We start from the raw sequence: 21564 nt of genomic DNA on the forward strand, positions 1-21564 counted from the left end.
CAAGTCTTGAAATGCTTCTGTGTGTACAAGATTTGTTTGAGGAACGTAGCCGGCTTTGCTTCCGTCTGGACGGGGCCTAGATGTATGCTATTAATATGCATCCCAGTCAAAGAAAATGTGGTGCATTTCCCAGGTAGTGTGGGTGTGCTTCTCCACACAACGAGGGAGGTTGTGTCAGCTGTAATTTGGTGTTTCGGCTGGCTGAATCTGGCTCATACCAAGTTATATTGCGCTGGCTTCTTTATTGGGTTAATGCGAGCTGACAAGACACCTGCTTGCAGATGCATGTGTAAAGATGGATTACATGAAATAACACCTGGTGTGCACACTTATTTGTGTGTGTGTGGCTTTGGGGGGAAGTGGACATCTCTTGGCTTGTTTCTTTTCCAAAACACCAGCTGAGCCCTCATCCCTCTGTGAGTGTCAATTCACCACGGGACACACTTATTTGCAGAGTAATAATAAACGAGCCTCCAGACATGAATTTTTTTTGTTTTACTCTTTAATTAACTCAAATAATGAAAAAAAAACCCAGCCAATTTAAGATAATCTATATCTTTATTTAATAAGACAACCACAACCAATACCAAACTCCAGTTGAAACGAAGACAACAATAATAAAATTCTTCATCTTGAATTAAAAGGAAATGGTTTGTAATTCTTGGCAAAGAGGATGTCTTTTACTTCCTGAATATAAATGCTGTGACAAATCAGTGTAAGTGGATGGTGTGTCTTGATATGTTTTAAATACAGAAGATGGATGGAATGTTAAAAGTGTTGTTTTTTTCCTGTAATTGTTACCTTCAATTTACATATTTGCTGTTTTTTGGCGACAGGGCTTTGCTTGGCTTGTTATACTTGTTAGACCCTGCTATGTTAAAGCTGAAATGAAAGCAAAACAAAACAAAAAACAAAACAGCAAGCATCCCCTTTTGCTTTTGATATACAACATACACTCGCAAGGGATTTGGCTTTATTAGCTGCTGAAATACAAGAAACATAAAACAGTATGGTGCAGGTTGTTAACAGGCACTGCTGGATTATCTTTGAAGCAGGTTGCATGTGCATCACAATTGTAACATTACAGTTATGAGGCGGACGCAAAAGCTAGAGAGTGAACTGCATTAAGATTTGCTTTGTTACAGTATAGAATAATACCCTTGACACCTCACATCAAGCAGCTAACTAAGCAGTTGATACCATATTATTTTAGGACACAGACGAATAATTCAGTTCAAAGGATTCTTGCCTTAATTAGGACCCAACCAATTAGTGGGTGCATTTCTGGAATGTTTATTGGTTATAATGCTCGCTCCTTTTTCTTTTTTGTGGCCCACGTGCAATGTGGCAACAGCCTGGGTATGACAATATAGATTTATTTTTTCTTCAATCAAATCACTTTGATTTTCTTTTTATTATATTGTTATTTAAAAAAAAAAAGTTGATCTCTAATTTGCTGTTAGGCTCTTTGTTTGTCAAGCATGTACAAGGTCTTCCGTCATATTAATTAGTTACTTCAGTGGTCTTAATTACCTGACTGTTACTGTGTTGTAGGGCTGGGTTTAAAAAGTCTAATAATCGATATTGAATCGATTTTCCTTTTTGAACCTGATATCAATTAACAAAACAATGAATCAATTATTTTAATATCTTTTCCCCATAAATTTATAAAAAAATGGAATTTTAAGGGGCTTTTTTTTTATCTTACTGTTCTTGACATTTACTGTTCACATGAACTTAAAAGTATTTTCTTACGTTTATGAAAAACCTGACTACTTGTACTTTAAGACAATTAAGAATATTTTTAATTTATATTTACAATTATTGAATTAGAATTATGAAAATATTTTTATCTCATCCTCGCTGATGCCAATGTTTGTGCAACTCTTGAGTGATTATAACACTAAATCATTTAACCAGTTACTTCCTCTGCAAAATTTTATTTGGAATTTAATGTTTGTGGAGTTTTTATCTAGTCCTTAATATTTAAGAAGACTTGATGTTTCATAATTAATTGATATTGGATTGAAGTGAAGTGAATTAAATCGGAAAAAAATGAATTGAACTAAACTCTTGTGAATTGAAATCAAATCGATTGAGAATAGATTAGAATCAATACCTAGCTGTACTGTGTTGATTGATTATATACAGTAATTTCTGGACTATAAGGCGCGCTAGCTAAATTTAGGGACTACTCGAGTTTGTTACACACAAGCCACACCCGACTGTAAGCCGCAAGTGTTTTAATGTTACCGCAACTTTCTTTTCCATAATGAGGGCGCAAATTGTCTCACTCTCGTTCTGTCTCTCCTACTGTATTTAGGCTCACTTGGTTTGTTTTGCTCTGCCTGACGCTCTTGCGCTTCCTTTATAGTGCGCCCCCCTTGTGATCTGATAGATAAGCCGCACCTTTGTGTTAGCCACAAGGTCGAATGCAAGTGAAAAAAGTAGCGGCTTGTACTTCAGAAATTACTGTAGTAAATATCGATATTATGACTTTCAAAAATATCAATTTTAAGTAAAGGAGACAAAAGGGCACAACTATTAGTGCAGCACCAATGCAGGGCAGATACAAGTGTGGCCATACCGTTATTAGGCTTCTGTTGCAAACAAATTCCACATCATACAACAGTAAACAAAAACAAACAAACAACCGATCGATTAAAGGATATCTGTGCCTAGCGGGGAATTGTGTTCAATTGGGGAAGGCCGACTGGTGGAGTTAGCATGGCCACAGCGCGGCGAGCTTCCAGCTCACTTGCGGGGCTGATGGATGTGCTGGTTGATGTGCTGAGAGGGGGGCAGCTTGGGGATGCCAGGCTGGGGCTTCTGGTGCGCCACCTGGGCAGCAGCCGGGGTGAAGTCCTTATCGCCCTGAATGCAGTCAGCCAAAGGCATGTCAGAAGCAGGTGAGGTTGTAACATTCATTAGAATTTGCCTCCTGCTTGACACTCAGCATTAAGGCTTGGAATTGGGGGGTTAGATCACCAAATGATTCCCGAGCGTGACTCCTGCTGCTGCTCACCGCTCCCTCAAGGAGAACGAATTTCGCCCTACTTAGGTGGGTGTGACAATCAGTGGTACTTTAAACATATTTCTCTCATAAAATATGTGTTGTATCTTCCACTTCACAGATTCTTTCCTCGTTATCATTCACTCAGATTTCCCCACACAAAAACATGTAATTTATACTAAAATGTACATATATGACTTTTATTATTGTTATTTCTATTATTTTTTATTGTAAATGGTGATATTACCATATAAAACTACAGTCCATGCATATTTGTAGTTTGTCACTTGTGAATTTTCTGATATTACCCCCCCACCACCATTAAAATATATTGTTACATGAATAAATCCTGATTTATGTTAGTCGAGGTAGACTTTCCTTTTGTTCGATTCAAGACAAACAATGTATTATTTTGAACGCTTATATTTCCACTACATTAAATGTCTGAGTAAGTGTGTGTTACCTTGGTAACCACTCCAGATACAATCACTGGGACCTTGGGTGGACTGAAAATAAATGAGAGGAAAAAACAAGTTAGTTGTTAAGAAAAAGAACTACACAACGCACAAAACTCATGCTAATGATTTTTAGTTTGTGTATGTGTGCAATCTAATCATCTGAAAGGCCTAAGAGGGTTATAGTTACAAAGTGGAGTTACAAAAATAAGTTAAAAAAAGAAAGAAAAAAAAAGGAGGTATGTCGAGGAGACAAGAACTGTGCCTGAGGCCACCTTACGCCAAGCAATGCAGCTAAACCTTCTTTTTTTTAAGTCTACTTCCTTTGCATTCGTCAGACCTAAGGGAGGCGAAAGGGCAGAGAAGGACGTAATGGAGCCAAACACCTTCATAACAATAATAATGGCTCGTCAGAGGGGAGGAAACGAGGGTGGAGGTGGGCGAGCATAGACAAAAAGAAAGGGATTGCGGCAGAGGGAGAGACGAACCAAGCGAGCGCGCGGCTCGACCTTGACGTGACAAACGAGCGCCACCATCTAATTTTACAGCGTCGTCACCCCGCGCTTATGGTGACCACCTTCAAAAATCACCTCAAAGGCTAGCACAAAGGAAGAAGTTAATAAAATACTTAGCAAGGTTAATGTATATCTTATATTCAAGTATAAAATATGAGGAACTTTTTACAGATCTTAAAACCGATTCAGGTTGTCGGCAAGCTAAAGGAAGCCATTTTATGTTAAGATTTTTGATATACAGTTTTACAGCAATTGAAAACAATTTCTTCAGGACATTTTTCTTGACTGAAAGCTGGTGTGCACAGCCAGCAGGGGGAAGCAGAGAGCTGTAAGAAATACTGCAGACCTGTGCCTCAGGAGGGAAAGAGTGAGGGAGTGAGGAGTCTGAAGGTGAGACAAGAAGTCAGAATGTTAATTCCACACTCGGTTCAGAGAGTGAAACATGTTATTAAATACGCATCTTTGTAAGCGCCAACTCACCGACCCACCCATCTCCCCGCGCTTGAGCAGTGCACAAAGTTTGTTGCCGTGAGCAGGGAGATGGTTGCCATGGAAACTGATGCATGTTGCATTTTCTTCATTTGTCTGCGTCTCCCCACTTAACTTTTACTTTTACCACAGAAACTCTAAGGGGGGGGGGGGGGGGGGGTCGGTATCACAAGGTTAATCTGAATTCATCTGATAAAAAAAAACACAACATATATGGCTAACTCTTCGTTTCTGTAACATGTTTTCAACACAGACATGACCTTTGTGTTGTTCTGACTGCACGCCCATCCTCAACTTTCCTCCTCATCTCTCATGTAAACACGGCTCGCCATCTCTCCACCTCCCTTCACCCCATCTGTCCATCTGGGCGAGATTGGTTGCGGCAGGTGCTCCCTTGACTACAACGCTTGACTGGCCGCAGCTGATGTGAAATTTAACCACTAGCCACCTGCTAGACGTCTATCAGTGTGACTCATGGAGGGAACAGTTGGGGTAAGAGTTTTACTGATGGAGTGCAACTATGGCTTTAAACCAACTTTTTGTGGACAAAGATAAATACTGTATTTCACAGAATTCAAAGAAAAAACAACAACTATGTTTGTGGACACCAGGTGTCTGTTTATATTGGTAAAAAGTAACAAAAGTAAAATCTATTCCGCTTGCTCAACAGCACAAATCAAGAACATAGACTTAACATAATGGCAAATTATAAGTATTTAGTTAGGATTAACTCTTTGACTGCCAGACGTTTTCAGAAAAGGGATGCCGTCAGTGCCAGCCGATTTAAGCATTTTGACTGATCTTTCAAGGTCCACAGAAAATTTTGTGTTTGGACTATGGAAACACACATACTATCAAATGAAAGATTGGACTCTCATCTTTCATCAGAAAAATAAGTTTGTTTCTACCTTATTCCGTTTTTCAGTAATCAACAATAGAAAATGGTTAGTTTCACCCAAATGCTCTGTTTTGAAACAAAAAACGGAGAAATCAAGCTTTTTGTGAAACGATATTATTTCATGCACTCTAGTGAATTTGAGACCTTTTTGTTTTCCATGAATGATGCCATAAACACCTAAACAGTGCTTTACTTCTGTAAAACACTACCACCAACAATGAAAAAGTGTTTTTTGATAGCAAAATATGTTTATTTACATTCAACAGTGTAACAATTTGACAAAACAATTTCACAAACTATTTACAAATGTGTGCAACTGTGGTACTGTTTACAATTATGTGGATGTTTCAAATACAGTTTTTCTTTTTGTAACACTCCCCTACGTGCAAGGCGACGCAGCAGGATTTGCACAACAGATTAGTTTCACTGCGATGGCCCCTTAGCGTGCAGACGCTACACTTTCTTGCTGGCTTTTTTTCCCGGGGAATAGCAAGTATATACTGCAGTGTGTGTTTGGCCATGTTGCCATCAAGTCAAGATCATGATACGGTGACGTTACGGTGGTGTTACGTCTGGCTTCCTCATGTCCTTCAGTTCCTATACCGGGTGGTTGAGCCATCTTATCCACTCCATTCATAGTGGCATCGTAGTCCATAACCAGTGTCTTCTCCGTGATCAGACTGTACCCACTCCTCCGATGAATATGCATTGGACTCGGGGCACTCTTCGTCGTCCGATTGAACGTCCGCCTGAGCGTGCTCGGTTGTGCTCCGCGTTTTCCGGCGTTAGCATCGCTAGCCGGTGAGGCTTTATGACGTGATCATAGCCGCCGCGTCAACGCTTCCAACTTCGGCGTCAACCTCGGAGTCACCATCATCATCATCGTCGTCGTCATCAATGTGCTCTTTAGCATTGGTTGATGCTTTTCGTCTTTGAAAAAAAATGCTCAAGCGTGAGCTGCTTGCAACCGGTCGCCATTATGGCTTCCTCAGCCATTGTCCCCTCAACACTCTAGCTCCGCCTCACGTCTTCTACTGACGCCTACCCAATCTTGTCCAAAGAGAGTCATCGCTGCCATCTAGGGGCTAAAAATAGGCATTAAACTAACTAGATCTGCTTGATACTTTCAGCACAGCTGGCCAAGGCTTTCCTCCACCCGTTTCCCCCCCCCCCATAAAAAAAAAAAAAAAAAAAAAACTTGGTGAACGTCTTTTAACTCTTTGACTGCCAGACGTTTTCAAAAACGGGTTGTCGCCAGTGCCAGCCGATTTAAGCATTTTGAGTGATCTTTCAAGGTCCACAGAAAATGTTGTGTTTGGACTATGGAAACACACATACTACCAAATGAAAGATTGGACTCTCAGCTTTCATCAGAAAAAAAAAAGTTTGTTTCTACCTTATTCCGTTCTTCAGTAATCAACAATAGAAAATGGTTACTTTCACCGAAATTCTCTCTTTTGAAACAAAAAACGGAGAAAAAGAGCTTTTTGTGAAACGATGTTATTTCATGCACTCTAGTGAATTGTACACTTCTATTTGTCCATGAATGATGCCACAAACACCTAAATAGTGCTTTACTTCCGTAAAACGCTTTCACCAACAATGAAAAAGTGTTTTTTGATTGCAAAATACGTTTATTTCCATTCAACAGTGTAACAATTTGACAAAACAATTTCGCAAACTATTTACAAATGTGTGCAACTGTGGTACTATTTACAATTATGTGGATGTTTCAAATACAGTTTTTCCTTTTGTAACGGTCTCCTGCGTGCAAGGAGACGCCAGGACTCGCACAACAGTTTACTTTCACTTTCACATTGGTCCGTTTTGCGTGCAAACGTTACACTTTCTTGACGGCCTTTTTTTCCGGGGAATAAAAAGCAAGTAGCAGACTGTACACACTTCCTCCGATGAATATGCATTGGACTTGGGGCACTCTCCGTCGTCCGATCGAACGTCCGCCTGTGCGTGCTCGGTTGCGCTCCGCGTTACGACACCGTCATAGCCGCCGCATCAGCGGTTCCAATTTCGCCGTCAAGCTCGGATTCACCTTCATCATCATCGATATCAATGTACTATTTTAGCGTTGGTCGATGCCTTTCGTCTTGTAAGTGTAGAGCTGCTTGCAAACGCTCGCCATTGCCCGTTCCCTCCTCCATCTAGCTCCATCTAACGTCTTCTACTGCCGCGTCAATGCTTTCCAACCACGGAGTCACCATCATCTTCATCATCGTCATCAACAATGTGCTTTTTTAGCGATGCTTTTGGTCTTTGAAAAAAACAGCTCTGGCGTTAGCTCCTCGCGACCGGCCGCCATTTTTCCTTTGTTTTCCATTCTGATCTCCTGCTCAACGCTCTAGCTCCGCCTCTACTGACGCCCACCTGATCTTGTCAAAAGAGAGTCATCGCTGCCCTCTAGTGAGTAAAAATAAAAAAAAATGGGAGGACGTCTTTTAACGTCTTTGGCGCTCCTCCGTAGGTTTTTGCAGAACGTCATTTAACGTCTTTGGCAGTAAAAGAGTTAACGTCTTTGGCGCTCCTCCGTAGGTTTTTACTAAACATCATTTAACGTTTTTGGCAGTAAAATAATTAATCAGTAAATTCAGCGAATGTGCAAATTTGAGTACGAGTTGCACATCAGAAGCTGGCAAATAGGCTAATGTGCTGCACACATGACCTTCTTGACATTAGCATTCTTCAAAGTGTTTATGGGTCATTGACAATGATGCCCAATTTATGAATTATCATGTGGTGCAACCAAAAATAAATAATCAATTTGTGACGTTTACTCAAGGGATGGGTCAAATGCGGAGAACGAATTTCGCCCTACTTAGGTGGGTGTGACAATCAGTGGTACTTTAAACATATTTCTCTCATAAAATATGTGTTGTATCTTCCACTTCACAGATTCTTTTATATATTTTATATATCTATTATATACGTTATAGTAACGGCTCTCTGAAAGATGCAGTTTATGCAAACTACAACCAAGTGCAATAACACATTGTTATATGAATACCTCTTGACCGTGTCAATCAAAAGTTAGCATTTCCATCTTTATGGAGGCAGAATTGTTAATATTTTATTCGATTGCGCAGGTGTACCTAATGCTGTGGGCAATGAGTGCATGTAATTTGGTGTGACCGAAAAATGTGCATAAAATTACTGGACTGATGGTAAAGCTCTCTGCTGTGCACCGGTTGTCAGCTCTCATCACCACACAACCTGATAATGCGGAATGTGAATATACCATCTGCACCCGCTTTAAATTTGCAGTTGCAAATGGGAATTCACTGTTACAAACAAAAATTGTGGAAGGAGGAAAAATATAAGTTAGAATATGTACTTTGAGCTTGTTTGGGTAATGTTATATAAAAAAATAAACCAAGCCATGGTTATTCTAGTGTAAAAGTGTAATTTCCAACCACTCTGTGCAGAAAATTAATAACTTGTAGAGGAAGTCAGTCAGTCTGTTATGTACAGTTTAGTCAGGCTCACCTACTGCTCACATACTCCTCCTCATCGTCATCTTTTGGTGGAGGTTCCGGAGTAGCAGTCGGTTGGTGCTTCTGCACTATCCTCATACCTCCGGCCTTTACTGCAACACACAGATGTGTTTAGTCGAGAGGACATTATTACTACGTGTGATTAGACCTCATTACTCCTGTGGGCTAACATACTGACATACTGTACTTGTGGTTTGGCTTTTGCAAATTCACCCATTTACAGATTCTCTTTTTGGAAATTATCCTCCACATATTTGTGGAAAAACTCAACCTATTTGCGATTTTTGGGTAAAATGTAAGTTTTTGTGTGTAGCATGTATGATATTAAATGCATTGTGGCAGAATATTAATGCTGTCATTATCAATATAATTAATGCAAGTTGCCGGGTGAGCACCCCCTTCATGCAGGATACAGGATTTGCCGAGTTGGGAGATTTTAAACTATTAGCATGTGCATTGTAGAAAATCGTACTTAATATTCACCTTTGAACTCAGAGGTGCTCAAAGGGCTGACATTGTGGAACGTCACCTTATCTGAGTGCGTTATCAGTGCAATTGCTGCAAGGCCGTCGTGGCCTGTCCACGTACACGTTATCTGCCCATGCGCCTCCCCACTCACTGACCTCCACGTCACCATCGGGCTGCCACTGCACGCTTGTCATAACCCTCTAAATATTAAAGCCATCTTTAAAAATGACCACACTGTGTTTTGAGACGCCAATAGGGCATCATTCCTCTAGCCGGAAGTGCAATCGTGCAACATTAGCAACACTAACTGCGTACATTGTCGACCACAAAAACAAAAATAAGGTTGTCAGTAGTATATTGGTGATACCTTTTAGGTGTGTATGGCTTTTTAGGAGCATTGCAAGACATTTGGCATTAACAACGTAGAAACATTAGGCCTTGAGATGCGAAGGAAGGCTGTAAATAAAAACAGTAGTAGCTTTACCTGCAGGAGGGTGTCCACCTCTGGTGTCGAGCTTTTCTTTCGGTGGAGACGACATACTTCAGGCTCCAAAGTGTGTCGACGCCAACTCGCAGCGTACACTGGCTTCTTCTCGCTTGCTTCTGACCCAAATTCAGGACAGGACACCAGTCTGGAGTCGTCAACGTGGCTTTTTCCCGAGGATTGTTTGGGAACGATGCGTCATGGCGTCACGGGTCCAGCGCGCGTCATGACGTCACGACGTAAACGTGGCATAACTTTATTTGGAATGATGTGTTAACAGATTCGCAGTCGTTAATGTTATCTAAATTCTAAATAATGTGTAAATAGTTTACTAAAAAATTAACAACATAACGATTTTGAAGTTCTTGTTTTTTGTTTGAATCCAGGTTGAAAGCTATGCTCCCTCCATTACCCCCCATACCTATGAATAATGTCTTTAATGCATTAAAAAAAGAAAGAAGAAAAAAAACTTTTTCTTGAGTAATATTAGTAAGCTGTTGTTTATTTGTGACTATTTCTAAATGTGTTTTGACCTTTGTTTTAAAATGATTTTAATCATAAAGCACATTGAGATACATTAATTATGTATGAAATGCGCTTTATAAATAAAGCTGCCTTGCAATTTTACTTTATTCTGGCTCAGCATCAGCTTAAAGTGGTTCATTAATGAAAATAAATGTACCAATGGATATAGCTGAGAATTGCAAGCAAAGATGTTAGTGACAGTCTTGACAAAATATTGGACCTAAATTGGAAGAAGTGCTTGAATGTCCCCTGAAGAGAGTTCCTGACAACAAATCAAAAGGCCAGGAGTTCACATGCAGGTCAGGACACAGTCTGAACTGGGAACAGTGTCCTATTATATGTTAATATTTTTTGAATTAAATCTGATTCAACACGACAAGTTGATTATGATGTGATTTTTACTGACAACACATCAGCAGGGAGTACTTCAAGGAGTGAGAGACTTTCTTTTCTTTTCTTTTTAACTTACCAGTACAATCAATCAGCCCTGACTGACACATGCATGTGGCACCTTCTGATTAATCACATAGCCTACTGTAAACATCTCTATAAACGAAAGGCCCATGAAAACATAGCAAATTATTGGAATACAGTCAAAAATACAAAATGTGCAAAAGTCAAACTTTTTCTTTTATTATGCCGTGTCAAACCAAAAACAACTAACAATCATTATAGCATTGACAACAAATCTAATGGTGGCCTAGTGTCAAGAGTTTTGTATGGCATTGCGTAGTCATCATCACGCTTTATGTTCATTAGCAAAGCAATGTGTGTTAGTTTGATTCTGCTTTTAGTATAAAAATCCCCCTCCCCCCCAATAAGAAAAAGATTACCCATCCATTCTTTAATGTGTCAATTCGCAATTGTGGCCACTCAGAAGGAAAGTAGAGTTTGACTTCATCTCATTTTCCAGATGTGAGCACTTTGTGCCCTGCAGGGATGGTCTGTGATGTCCTCAAAGCAGAAAAGCAACACAGAGCTCCATATAAAGCGCCACTATTACCTCTGCCTTCCTTTATGTGTCATTTTGGGTGCTCCCTCCATTTTCTCCATGACCTTTTCCTCTCTGATGTACACATAGAGACTTGTGACTTAGCACGGGGAGCATTCATTCACTCCGAGTGTAAATCCACGGCGCACATTAATACGGCCCTGGGTGGAATCCTTTTCAGATGTCAGTGATCTCAACACCTGCCCATGGCTGATATCTGAGTGTGTGCGCGCGTGCGTGTTTGTGTGTCAAGGCCTTGGAGAGGAGGGGCACCCGGTCGACGTCTTGGAGAGAGACAGAATGAGGACATCACAGGTGAATGCTTTTGCTCAAGCTGGCAGGTTCATGCCCCCTCATGTATGTGCTCTCTCAAATGCATGAAATCATGCCTTGGACATACTTCTCAACTGAACTGAACATCTCATCAACACAGCTGTGGAAAGATCTCTTCTCTCCGTTGCCTTTTGTGGGTGTTTCTATATTTCTTGCGTGCCACATACAGTATATATGCAGCTGCTTGCTTCTCCGTACTTGCTTCTTCTGTGGCAGCAGAAGCCGTTAAGCAGCCGTTATTGCTCTAAAGTTTTCTCTGCAGACGGTGCTTTGCTGTCAGTTTCGGCATTTTCTCAGGTGGCTTACACACGCACATACGTAGACACAGACCTGTGCACCTCTGCGGGAGACAGCTGGCTCTCCTGCAGCAGCACTAACATGCATGAATAGGCAAGACGCATCTCCAGCATAGGCTGTTCAATATCTGACCGTGCACGTGTGTGTGTGTGTGTGTGTGTGTGCTAGACAAAGAGAAGTAAAGAGTGCAAAAGACAGATTTTCTTTTGGTCCAATCAGCAAGCCAATTGTTTGCATTATACAATTGTCATAGCAATTCATATGCCAAACCTAACTACAGCTAATCACTAACAGGCGTGTTTACGTCATACCGGAACTAGAACTACTTCCCGCTTCTGTGTCTAAGAATCACTGGAAATGTAGTTCTACTGACCTAATGTTGCAGACCCAATGCAAGCTGAGGTTCTATGGCAGCATATTTCAAAGGTTCTGGGTTTGAATCTCAGCTCATATTGCTAACATCCTGTGTGGAATTTGTTCTACCTGTAAAGTTTAACTTCTCATGAATGTTTGGATGTCATATATACGACGGCGTATTAGGGCCACGTATATATATATATATTTATAAAAATAATGTTTTTGAGGGGGCGTAATATAACAAATAATTTTTTTTTAATTTATATATATATATATATATATATATATATATATATATATGTATATTACATTCCATGCAAATAAAGATGTCACGGTGACAGTTTGAGCCTCGAAAAAAAAAACGTAGTCTACCGTATTTCTTTTAAATGATTTCTTGTGGGAAAAGCTGTTGAAAAGCAGTGAATTAGAACAACTTCAAAGTCAACCAGTGACACCAAACAGATTGTATTCAGCTGTGCACGTTTCTCTGTGTATGCTTTTCTTTGAACAACCTGTTGTAAAAAAAAAAAATAAGACTGTTTTGAAAAAGATCATACATTGGAATACAGTCAAGTGATTGCTGCTGATTCTCCAAAGAATGGTGAACTGAGCTAGACAATAAAGGGCGGTTATTAAATGGGGATCTGCTGGCAATCAAAACTAATTACCTTGTGTGAATACTGCCGCTCCAAACGGCAATCTAAACGTCATCAAAACAATAGAGAGAAATTGCACTCAGCACCACACTCCAAACACACATTAAAGTCACCTCTTGTTGACAGTGATGAGCCAATAACAGCTTTATTTTTAATGATAGTTTCTGTTTTGTTCAGAATTTTTATTTCTTCCAAGGTTTTTGCCCCCCCCCATTACACCATGCTGTTCAGCCTCGCGGCTCTGAAAACAGAACCATGGTAACACCTAGGCCCAACACAAGTGAAAATCTCATTCTAGGCGGCCAATTTCCTAGTTTGCTCAGTTGATAAATGTCCTAAATGGATTGTAAATGCTTCTCTTTAGTCATCCCCAGTACAGAACCAATGGCAACAGAAAACCAGCCCATGAAACAAAGAGTCAAGATAATAGTCAATATTGACACTTAAACTCTGGAAATGGCTGCTTATGAATGCTAACCACATGCTGTTTCAGATCTGCTGAATGCATAAATAAGTGTCTGTTTACTAAAGTGCTCCTCATTCCACCTTAAAGGTGCTGGTGATCAAAGGCTGTCTGCACTGCTTCCAAGTGTCAAAGAAGAAGAAAAAATGCAGTGGATGCACATCTAAGGGGGTCGACTGGGTGAGAACCTGAGAGCAAAAAATGTTTGAAGCAAAAACCTTTCAAAAAGGCTTCAAGTAAGGGAAAAGTTATGCTTGAGTGAAGAGTGCCCTGATTTCTGCTGCCAGCTGTTATGAGAACATGTAGCATCTTATTTTAGTCAAATATTAACTGGTTAATTCTAGCTCCAAAAGTACTTCTATTAATTTTGCATTAATGCATACTTTACATTTCGAAAACCAAATTGCCCAGCATCAAGTTCTACTCATTCTCTTTGTACGCATGTTACCACCAAAATCATCATAATTTATCATGGCAAACATCACATTGCCATGGCAACAGCATTGGAAAATCTTTGCTTTTATTTTGACACGAAACACCCACAGATTCAAGACAATCGGATACAATCTTTAGGAGTTCTTTAAAATGTGACCTCTATAATAGGCTGAAAGTGGGATCAAATTTTGGGGGAAAAAATTCCAAATGGCGTACTTCATGATAGATTTAGCATATAACTCCAAGAGACTTTTTTGTAGGCTGTTACATATGCCTCAAACTTCTCGTAGATCTTGGTGAAATAAGAAATATACAACTTGGGCTGCTTCATTAAAACATCCTTAGGGGGCGCTACTGAGCCATTTTCAAAACCCATTAGAATATTGATTATTTTGTCAGGTGTGATGAGTGTGCAAAAGTTTCATAATGTAAGGACAGTCAAAATCAGCTTCATTTTTCTTGGCAAACAGCACGTCGCCACAGCAACAGCTTTCAGCAAAATAAAATGTTTTGCTTTTAATTTTAATCTAGAACATCGTCAGATAAACACCCACAGTTTCAAGTTAATTGGATAAAATATGTGGAATGGCTTTGGAAACATGAAAGAGAAAATTTTGAGATAAAAAAAACAAGTTTATGTACCAAAAAGCAGGATTAATTGTTGTTATATGGCCTGGTGGATTTGGGTAAAAAGCTTAGATTTGAACCTCAGCTGCAGTACAGTTCCATCCTTTGTGTTTTTACTTTACTTAAATCACTGCAGTTTATACAGAATTGCTCTAGGATTTACATTGTGTCCTACCCTACTGACCCAGTTTATCTGTCGAGGAGGATTTAAGAATGATCATTGAGTCCAGTAAGTCTGTCCCCATGAAAATATGGCCACAACAGCCCATTGCTATGCATTTCCTTGCTATTAACATCTCTCGGACTACAACCGAGCGCTGTCACTCTATGCCGACATCAAAGTGAAATATAAGCTTCCACATCGTGTTTCGACATGCCTAACTGCCATGCCATGTAAGTACATTAGCTTTTATCAGAGAAAGGAACAGTGATATACGAAGCAGAGTCATACTACATGTTGCCACAAAGGTCCCATTTATCAATGATGTTTGGGAGATGATCAAGATGTTAACAGTGCTGCTCATCATCTGAGGTGGAGGACTTTTGTACTGTTACCTTGGTTATTGTTGACAACATCTATTGTAAAACTGAGAAATACTGTCACAATAACCTCAGCTGTTCATGACTCAACTGTAGAGGAATAAAATTGCAGCGAAATTCACCCACCTGGTCATCATGTAATTGCGGTGTTCAACTGTATGTCATCGTAGCTGTCACTCCTTTAGAGAGTCCTCAAATAGTGGGGTGGGAAAAGTGCAATGCCAGGGTTGGAGCGTGTGACTATTTTTTGGCCGTACTAGAAAAAAGTGTAATTGCACATTCACTACAGTAGATGGCAGGGGAACAATTATTATTTTTATTTCGGGCAATTTGCTACTCGTCAAATATTTTCTGTTGTAGACTGTTGTAAGTGAGTCATCACCTTATCGTGGTGGAGGGGTTTGCGTGTCCCAATGAGCCTGGGAGCTATGTTGTCCGGGGCTTCATGCCCCTGGTAGGGCCACCCAAGGCAAACAGGTCCTAGGTGAGGGACCAGACAAAGCATGGCTCAAACGACCCCAATGATGAGTACAAACATTGGATTTTCGTTTCCCTTGCCCGGACGCGGGTCACCGGGGCCCCCCTCTGGAGCTAGGCCTGGAGGTGGGGCTCGAAGGCGAGCGTCTGGTGGCCGGGCCTATACCCATGGGGACCGGCCGGGCACAGCCCGAAAAGGCAACGTGGGTCCCCCTTCCCATGGGCTCACCACCGGTGGAAGGGGCCAAAGGGGTCGGGTGCGCAGTGAGTTGGGTGGCAGCCAAAGGCGGGGGCCTTGGCGGTCTGACCCCCGGCTACTGAAGCTAGCTCTGGGGACATGGAATGTCACCTCTCTGACAGGGAAGGAGCTCGAACTGGTGTGCGAGGCTGAGAAGTTCCGACTAGATATAGTCGGACTCACCTCCACACACGGCTTGGGTTCTGGTACCAATCCTCTCGAGAGGGGCTGGACCCTCTTCCACTCTGGAGTTGCCCACGGTGAGAGGCGCAGAGCAGGTGTGGGCATACTCATTGCCCCCCAGCTAGCCGCCTGTACGTTGGGGTTTACCCCGGTGAATGAGAGGGTAGCCTCCCTCCGCCTTCGGGTGGGGGGACGGGTCATGACTGTTGTTTGTGCTTATGCACCGAACAGCAGCTCAGAGTACCCACCCTTTCTGGAGTCCTTGGAGGGTGTGCTGGAGAGCGCACCCCCTGGAGACTCCCTCGTTCTACTGGGGGACTTCAACGCTCACGTGGGTAATGACAGTGAGACCTGGAGGGGCGTGATTGGGAGGAATGGCCCCCCCGATCGAAACCCGAGTGGTGTTTTGTTACTGGACTTCTGTGCTCGCCACGGACTGTCCATAACGAACACCATGTTCAAGCACAAGAGTGTCCATATGTGCACCTGGCACCAGGACACCCTAGGCCGTAGTTCGATGATCGACTTTGTAGTCGTGTCATCGGACTTGCGGCCGTATGTGTTGGACACTCGGGTTAAGAGAGGGGCGGAGCTGTCAACTGATCACCACCTGGTGGTGTGTTGGCTCCGATGGCGGGGTAAGATGCCGGTCCGACCAGGCAGGCCCAAACGTACTGTGAGGGTCTGCTGGGAACGTCTGGCAGAATCCCCTGTCAGAAAGAGTTTCAACGCCCATCTCCGGCAGAGCTTCTCCATTGTCCCGGGGGAGGCGGGGGACATTGAGTCCGAGTGGACCATGTTCCGCGCTTCAATTGTTGAGGCGGCCGATCGGAGCTGTGGCCGTAAGGTGGTTGGTGCCTGTCGTGGCGGCAATCCTCGAACCCGCTGGTGGACACCAGCGGTAAGGGATGCCGTCAAGCTGAAGAAGGAGTCCTATCGGGCCTTTTTGGCCTGTGGGACTCCGGAGGCTGCTGACGGGTACCGGCTGGCCAAGCGGAATGCGGCTTTGGCAGTCGCTGAGGCAAAAACTCGGGCATGGGAGGAGTTCGGTGGGGCCATGGAAAACGACTTCCGGACGGCTTCGAGGAAATTCTGGTCCACCATCCGGCGTCTCAGGAGAGGAAAGCAGTGCACCGTTAACACTGTGTATAGTGGAGACGGAGTGCTGTTGACCTCGACTCGGGACGTCGTGAACCGGTGGGGAGAGTACTTCGAAGACCTCCTCAATTCCACCAACACGCCTTCCTTTGAGGAAGCAGGGTCTGGGGACTCTGAAGTGGGCTCCCCTATCTCAGTGGTCGAAGTCGCCGAGGTGGTTGGAAAGCTTCTCGGTGGCAGGGCCTCGGGGGTGGATGAGATCCGCCCGGAGTTCCTGAAGGCTCTGGATGTTGTGGGGCTGTCGTGGTTGACACGTCTCTGCAGCATCGCGTGGACATCGGGGACGGTGCCTCTGGATTGGCAGACCGGGGTGGTGGTTCCCCTTTTTAAGAAGGGGGACCGGAGGGTGTGTTCCAACTTTAGAGGGATCACACTCCTCAGCCTCCCAGGTAAGGTCTATTCAGGGGTGCTGGAGAGGAGGGTCCGTCGGGAGGTCGAATCTCGGATCCAGGAGGAGCAGTGTGGTTTTCGTCCCGGCCGTGGAACAGTGGACCAGCTCTACACCCTCAGCAGGATCCTCGAGGGTGCGTGGGAATTCGCCCAACCAGTCCACATGTGCTTTGTGGACTTGGAGAAGGCGTTTGACCGTGTACCTCGGGGAGTTCTGTGGGGGGTGCTTCGGGAGTATGGGTTACCGAGCCCCCTGATACGGGCCATTCGGTCCCTGTACAACCGATGTCAGAGTCTGGTCCGCATTGCCGGCAGTAAGTCGAATTTGTTTCCGGTGAGGGTTGGACTCCGCCAAGGTTGCCCTTTGTCACCGATTCTGTTCATAACTTTTATGGACAGAATTTCTAGGCGTAGCCGAGGCGTTGAGGGGGTCCGGTTTGGTGGCCTCAGCATTGCATCTCTGCTTTTTGCAGATGATGTGGTGCTGTTGGCTTCTTCAAGCCGTGACCTCCAGCTCTCACTGGAGCGGTTCGCAGCCGAGTGTGAAGCGGTTGGGATGAGGATCAGCACCTCCAAATCCGAGACCATGGTCCTCAGTCGGAAAAGGGTGGAGTGCCCTCTCCGGGTCGGGGAGGAGGTCCTGCCCCAAGTGGAGGAGTTCAAGTATCTTGGGGTCTTGTTCACGAGTGAGGGTAGGTTAGAGCGGGAGATCGACAGGCGGATCGGTGCAGCGTCTGCAGTGATGCGGACGCTGTATCGGTCCGTTGTGGTGAAGAAGGAGCTGAGCCGAAAGGCGAAGCTCTCGATTTACCGGTCGATCTACGTTCCTACCCTCACCTATGGTCACGAGCTGTGGGTCGTGACCGAAAGAACAAGATCCCGGATACAAGCGGCCGAAATGAGTTTCCTCCGCAGGGTAGCCGGGCTCTCCCTTAGAGATAGGGTGAGAAGCTCGGTCATCCGAGAGGGACTCAGCGTCGAGTCGCTGCTCCTCCACGTTGAGAGGAACCAGTTGAGGTGGCTCGGGCATCTGTTTCGGATGCCTCCTGGACGCCTCCCTGGGGAGGTGTTCCGGGCATGTCCTACCGGCAGGAGGCCCCGGGGACGACCCAGGACACGCTGGAGAGACTATGTCTCTCGGCTGTCCTGGGAACGCCTTGGGGTCCCGTCGGATGAGCTGGCTGAAGTGGCTGGGGAGAGGGAAGTCTGGGCTTCCCTGTTAAAGCTGCTGCCCCCGCGACCCGACCCCGGATAAGCGGAAGAAGACGGACTGTTGTAAGGTGATCTACTGTATATGTCTCTCTCTTTTTTTTTTTTAAATAAAAAACGTTATTAACTCTTTCACTGCCAGACGTTTTCAGAAACGGGTTGTCCCCACTGCCAGCCGATTTAAGCATTTTGAGTGATCTTTCAAGGTCCACAGAAAATGTTGTGTTTGGACATACTACCAAATGAAAGATTGGACTCTCAGCTTTCATCAGAAAAAAAAGTTTGTTTCTACCTTATTCCGTTCTTCAGTAATCAACAATAGAAAATGGTTACTTTCACCGAAATTCTCTCTTTTGAAACAAAAAACGGAGAAAAAGAGCTTTTTGTGAAACGATGTTATTTCATGCACTCTAGTGAATTGTACACTTCTTTTTGTCCATGAATGATGCCACAAACACCTGAATAGTGCTTTACTTCTGTAAAACGCTTTCATCAACAATGAAAAAGTGTTTTTTGATTGCAAAATACGTTTATTTCCATTCAACAGTGTAACAATTTGACAAAACAATTTCGCAAACTATTTCCAAATGTGTGCAACTGTGGTACTACTTACAATTATGTGGATGTTTCAAATACAGTTTTTCCTTTTGTAACGCTCTCCTGCGTGCAAGGAGACGCCGCTGGACTCGCACAACAGTTTACTTTCACTTTCACATTGGTCCGTTTTGCGTGCAAACGTTACACTTTCTTGACGGCCTTTTTTTCCGGGGAATAAAAAGCAAGTAGCAGACTGTACACACTCCTCCGATGAATATGCATTGGACTCGGGGCACTCTCCGTCGTCCGATCGAACGTCCGCCTGTGCGTGCTCGGTTGCGCTCCGCGTTACGACACCGTAATAGCCGCCGCGTCAGCGGTTCCAATTTCGCCGTCAAGCTCGGATTCACCTTCATCATCATCGAGGATGATGACCGTCGTCATCAATGCACTATTTTAGCGTTGGTCGATGCCTTTCGTCTTGTAAGTGTAGAGCTGCTTGCAAACGCTCGCCATTGCCCGTTCCCTCCTCCATCTAGCTCCATCTAACGTCTTCTACTGCCGCGTCAATGCTTTCCAACCACGGAGTCACCCTCATCTTCATCATCTATGATGATCATCGTCAACAATGTGCTTTTTCAGCGATGCTTTTGGTCTTTGAAAAAAACGTCTCGGGTGTGAGCTCCTCGCGACCGGCCGCCATTTTTCCTTTGTCTTCCATTCTCATCTCCTGCTCGACGCTCTAGCTCTGCCTCTACTGACGCCCACCCGATCTTGTCAAAAGAGAGTCATCGCTGCCCTCTAGGGGCCAAAAATAGTCATTAGGAACAACAGACAGACTTGAAACTTTCATCAGACATGCGGAAGGGTTTCCTCTACCCGTTTCAAAAAAAAAATAAAAAATCATTGGATGACGTCTTTTGACGTCAATGGCAGTGAAGCGTAGGTTTTTACTTGACGTCTTTAAACGTCAGTGGCAGTGAAAGAGTTAAGGATACAATGTTATGCAGATTCTTATTTAAAACAATTTCTTAGACAAAAATTATACTCTTTATAGTCCCGGCAGAGAGTTGGTGGGGATGCGTGAAAAGGTTTCTTGATCTTGGGTCGGGGGCGTAACAGAAAATAAGTGAGAAGCACTGCCTTAAACTAAATATGAGACCAATATTTCAAAAAAGTAAATCCCAATATCAACACTTCACTTCTACACTACTACAAGCATAAAAATAAACATATTGTTAATTTAATGCCTCTTTAATATTGTCAAATAAAATGGAAAAAAAATGAAATTGCCTTTAATGTCTCCAATTTATTTTAGATTTAATGGTTGCATATCTACACTCTAAAAAGAGAATTGTTTAACCAATTTAAGATTGAAAATTGAATTGTTGACCAATTAAAAAAAAAATGCTTAAATTGGTAACATACATTTGAATTAAGGTAATCTCAAGTAAATATATTAAGTTTATTTAATTATAAATGTTAAACTTAATATATTCACTTTGGATTACCCTTGGATTATTTTAATTCAATTGAATATATTAAGTTTAATGAACTCATAATCAATTAAACTTAACATATTCACTTTGTATTCATTTATTTCCACCGTGTGTTACCGATTGAAGCAATTTTTTTAAATTGATCAACCATTCAATTTGTAATCTTTAATTGGTTCAATAATTCTCTTTTTAGAGTGTAATAATTAGGGACGGACGAGCACCGATGCCAGGTATCGGTTCCGGCCATATTTCAAAGTATCATACTCGAGGCAGTTTCACGATCAAGGACTAGCAATTGGAAATGAGAAGAATAGAAAATTGCCATTAGTTTCATGCAATTTTAGGGGAAAATGCTATATTGAAATATATAGGTCTTTCTTTAAATGCATCCGTCTTTTTTGGGTTTATGTAACAAAACTAGTGGTATTGGTACTTGAAATCAGTATTGGTGACTTCTAAACATTTGAATACTTGTACTGTTATCGGTCTGAATCAAAGCAATCAACAACATCCCTAATAATTACATCATTGTTGTCATGAACACATGCCTATTCATGAAATTTACACTCTGCCTTGAATTCATCATAATAGTAAACACATATTTTTAATGTGTAATGACAATTTTTCTTGACCAAGGACTACTTAATGGTATCAGCTTGGAACCATAGAACCCTGGTTTTGTCAGTGGACAAAGGCCACTAAGAGGTATAACCAGGGTGAGCTCGGTAGGTATCATGCAATGGAAAAGTGGATGTAAAATGTGATAATTTTATACACTAAATAATCACTTCAACTTGCAGAAAAACTCAATGACATTTGTT

The 21564-nt window shown here is 42.6% G+C and overlaps 1 protein-coding gene and 1 long non-coding RNA gene across 2 annotated transcripts; one reads left to right on the forward strand and one right to left on the reverse strand.

Annotated features, from left to right (window-relative positions):
- Positions 1–539: 539 nt before the first annotated feature.
- dap (death-associated protein) lies at positions 540–10053 on the reverse strand. Its single transcript, XM_077554423.1, has 4 exons — positions 9829–10053; positions 8869–8968; positions 3477–3519; positions 540–2874 (listed from the first exon to the last, which is right to left on the reverse strand). Exons 1-4 carry the CDS (start codon positions 9881–9883, stop codon positions 2755–2757), a joined length of 318 nt encoding a protein of 105 aa, XP_077410549.1. The 5' UTR covers positions 9884–10053; the 3' UTR covers positions 540–2754.
- Positions 10054–11379: 1326 nt separating this feature from the next.
- Positions 11380–15173, forward strand: LOC144039996 (uncharacterized). The gene is made up of 2 exons (XR_013289598.1): positions 11380–11659; positions 13541–15173. It is a non-coding gene; the product is annotated as an uncharacterized LOC144039996 (long non-coding RNA).
- Positions 15174–21564: the final 6391 nt, after the last annotated feature.

Source organism: Vanacampus margaritifer, chromosome 20 (assembly GCF_051991255.1).
Source record: "Vanacampus margaritifer isolate UIUO_Vmar chromosome 20, RoL_Vmar_1.0, whole genome shotgun sequence".
Taxonomy (NCBI): Eukaryota; Metazoa; Chordata; class Actinopteri; order Syngnathiformes; family Syngnathidae; genus Vanacampus; species Vanacampus margaritifer.

Coding starts and splice junctions, on each gene's coding strand:
- dap (XM_077554423.1), bottom strand. CDS start 9,883: ATGTCGTCTCCACCGAAAGAAAAGCTCGACACCAGAGGTGGACACCCT. Junction 8,969..9,828: donor AGGTGGACACCCTCCTGCAG/GTAAAGCTACTA, acceptor TGTGTGTTGCAG/TAAAGGCCGGAGGTATGAGG. Junction 2,875..3,476: donor TATCTGGAGTGGTTACCAAG/GTAACACACACT, acceptor GACTGCATTCAG/GGCGATAAGGACTTCACCCC.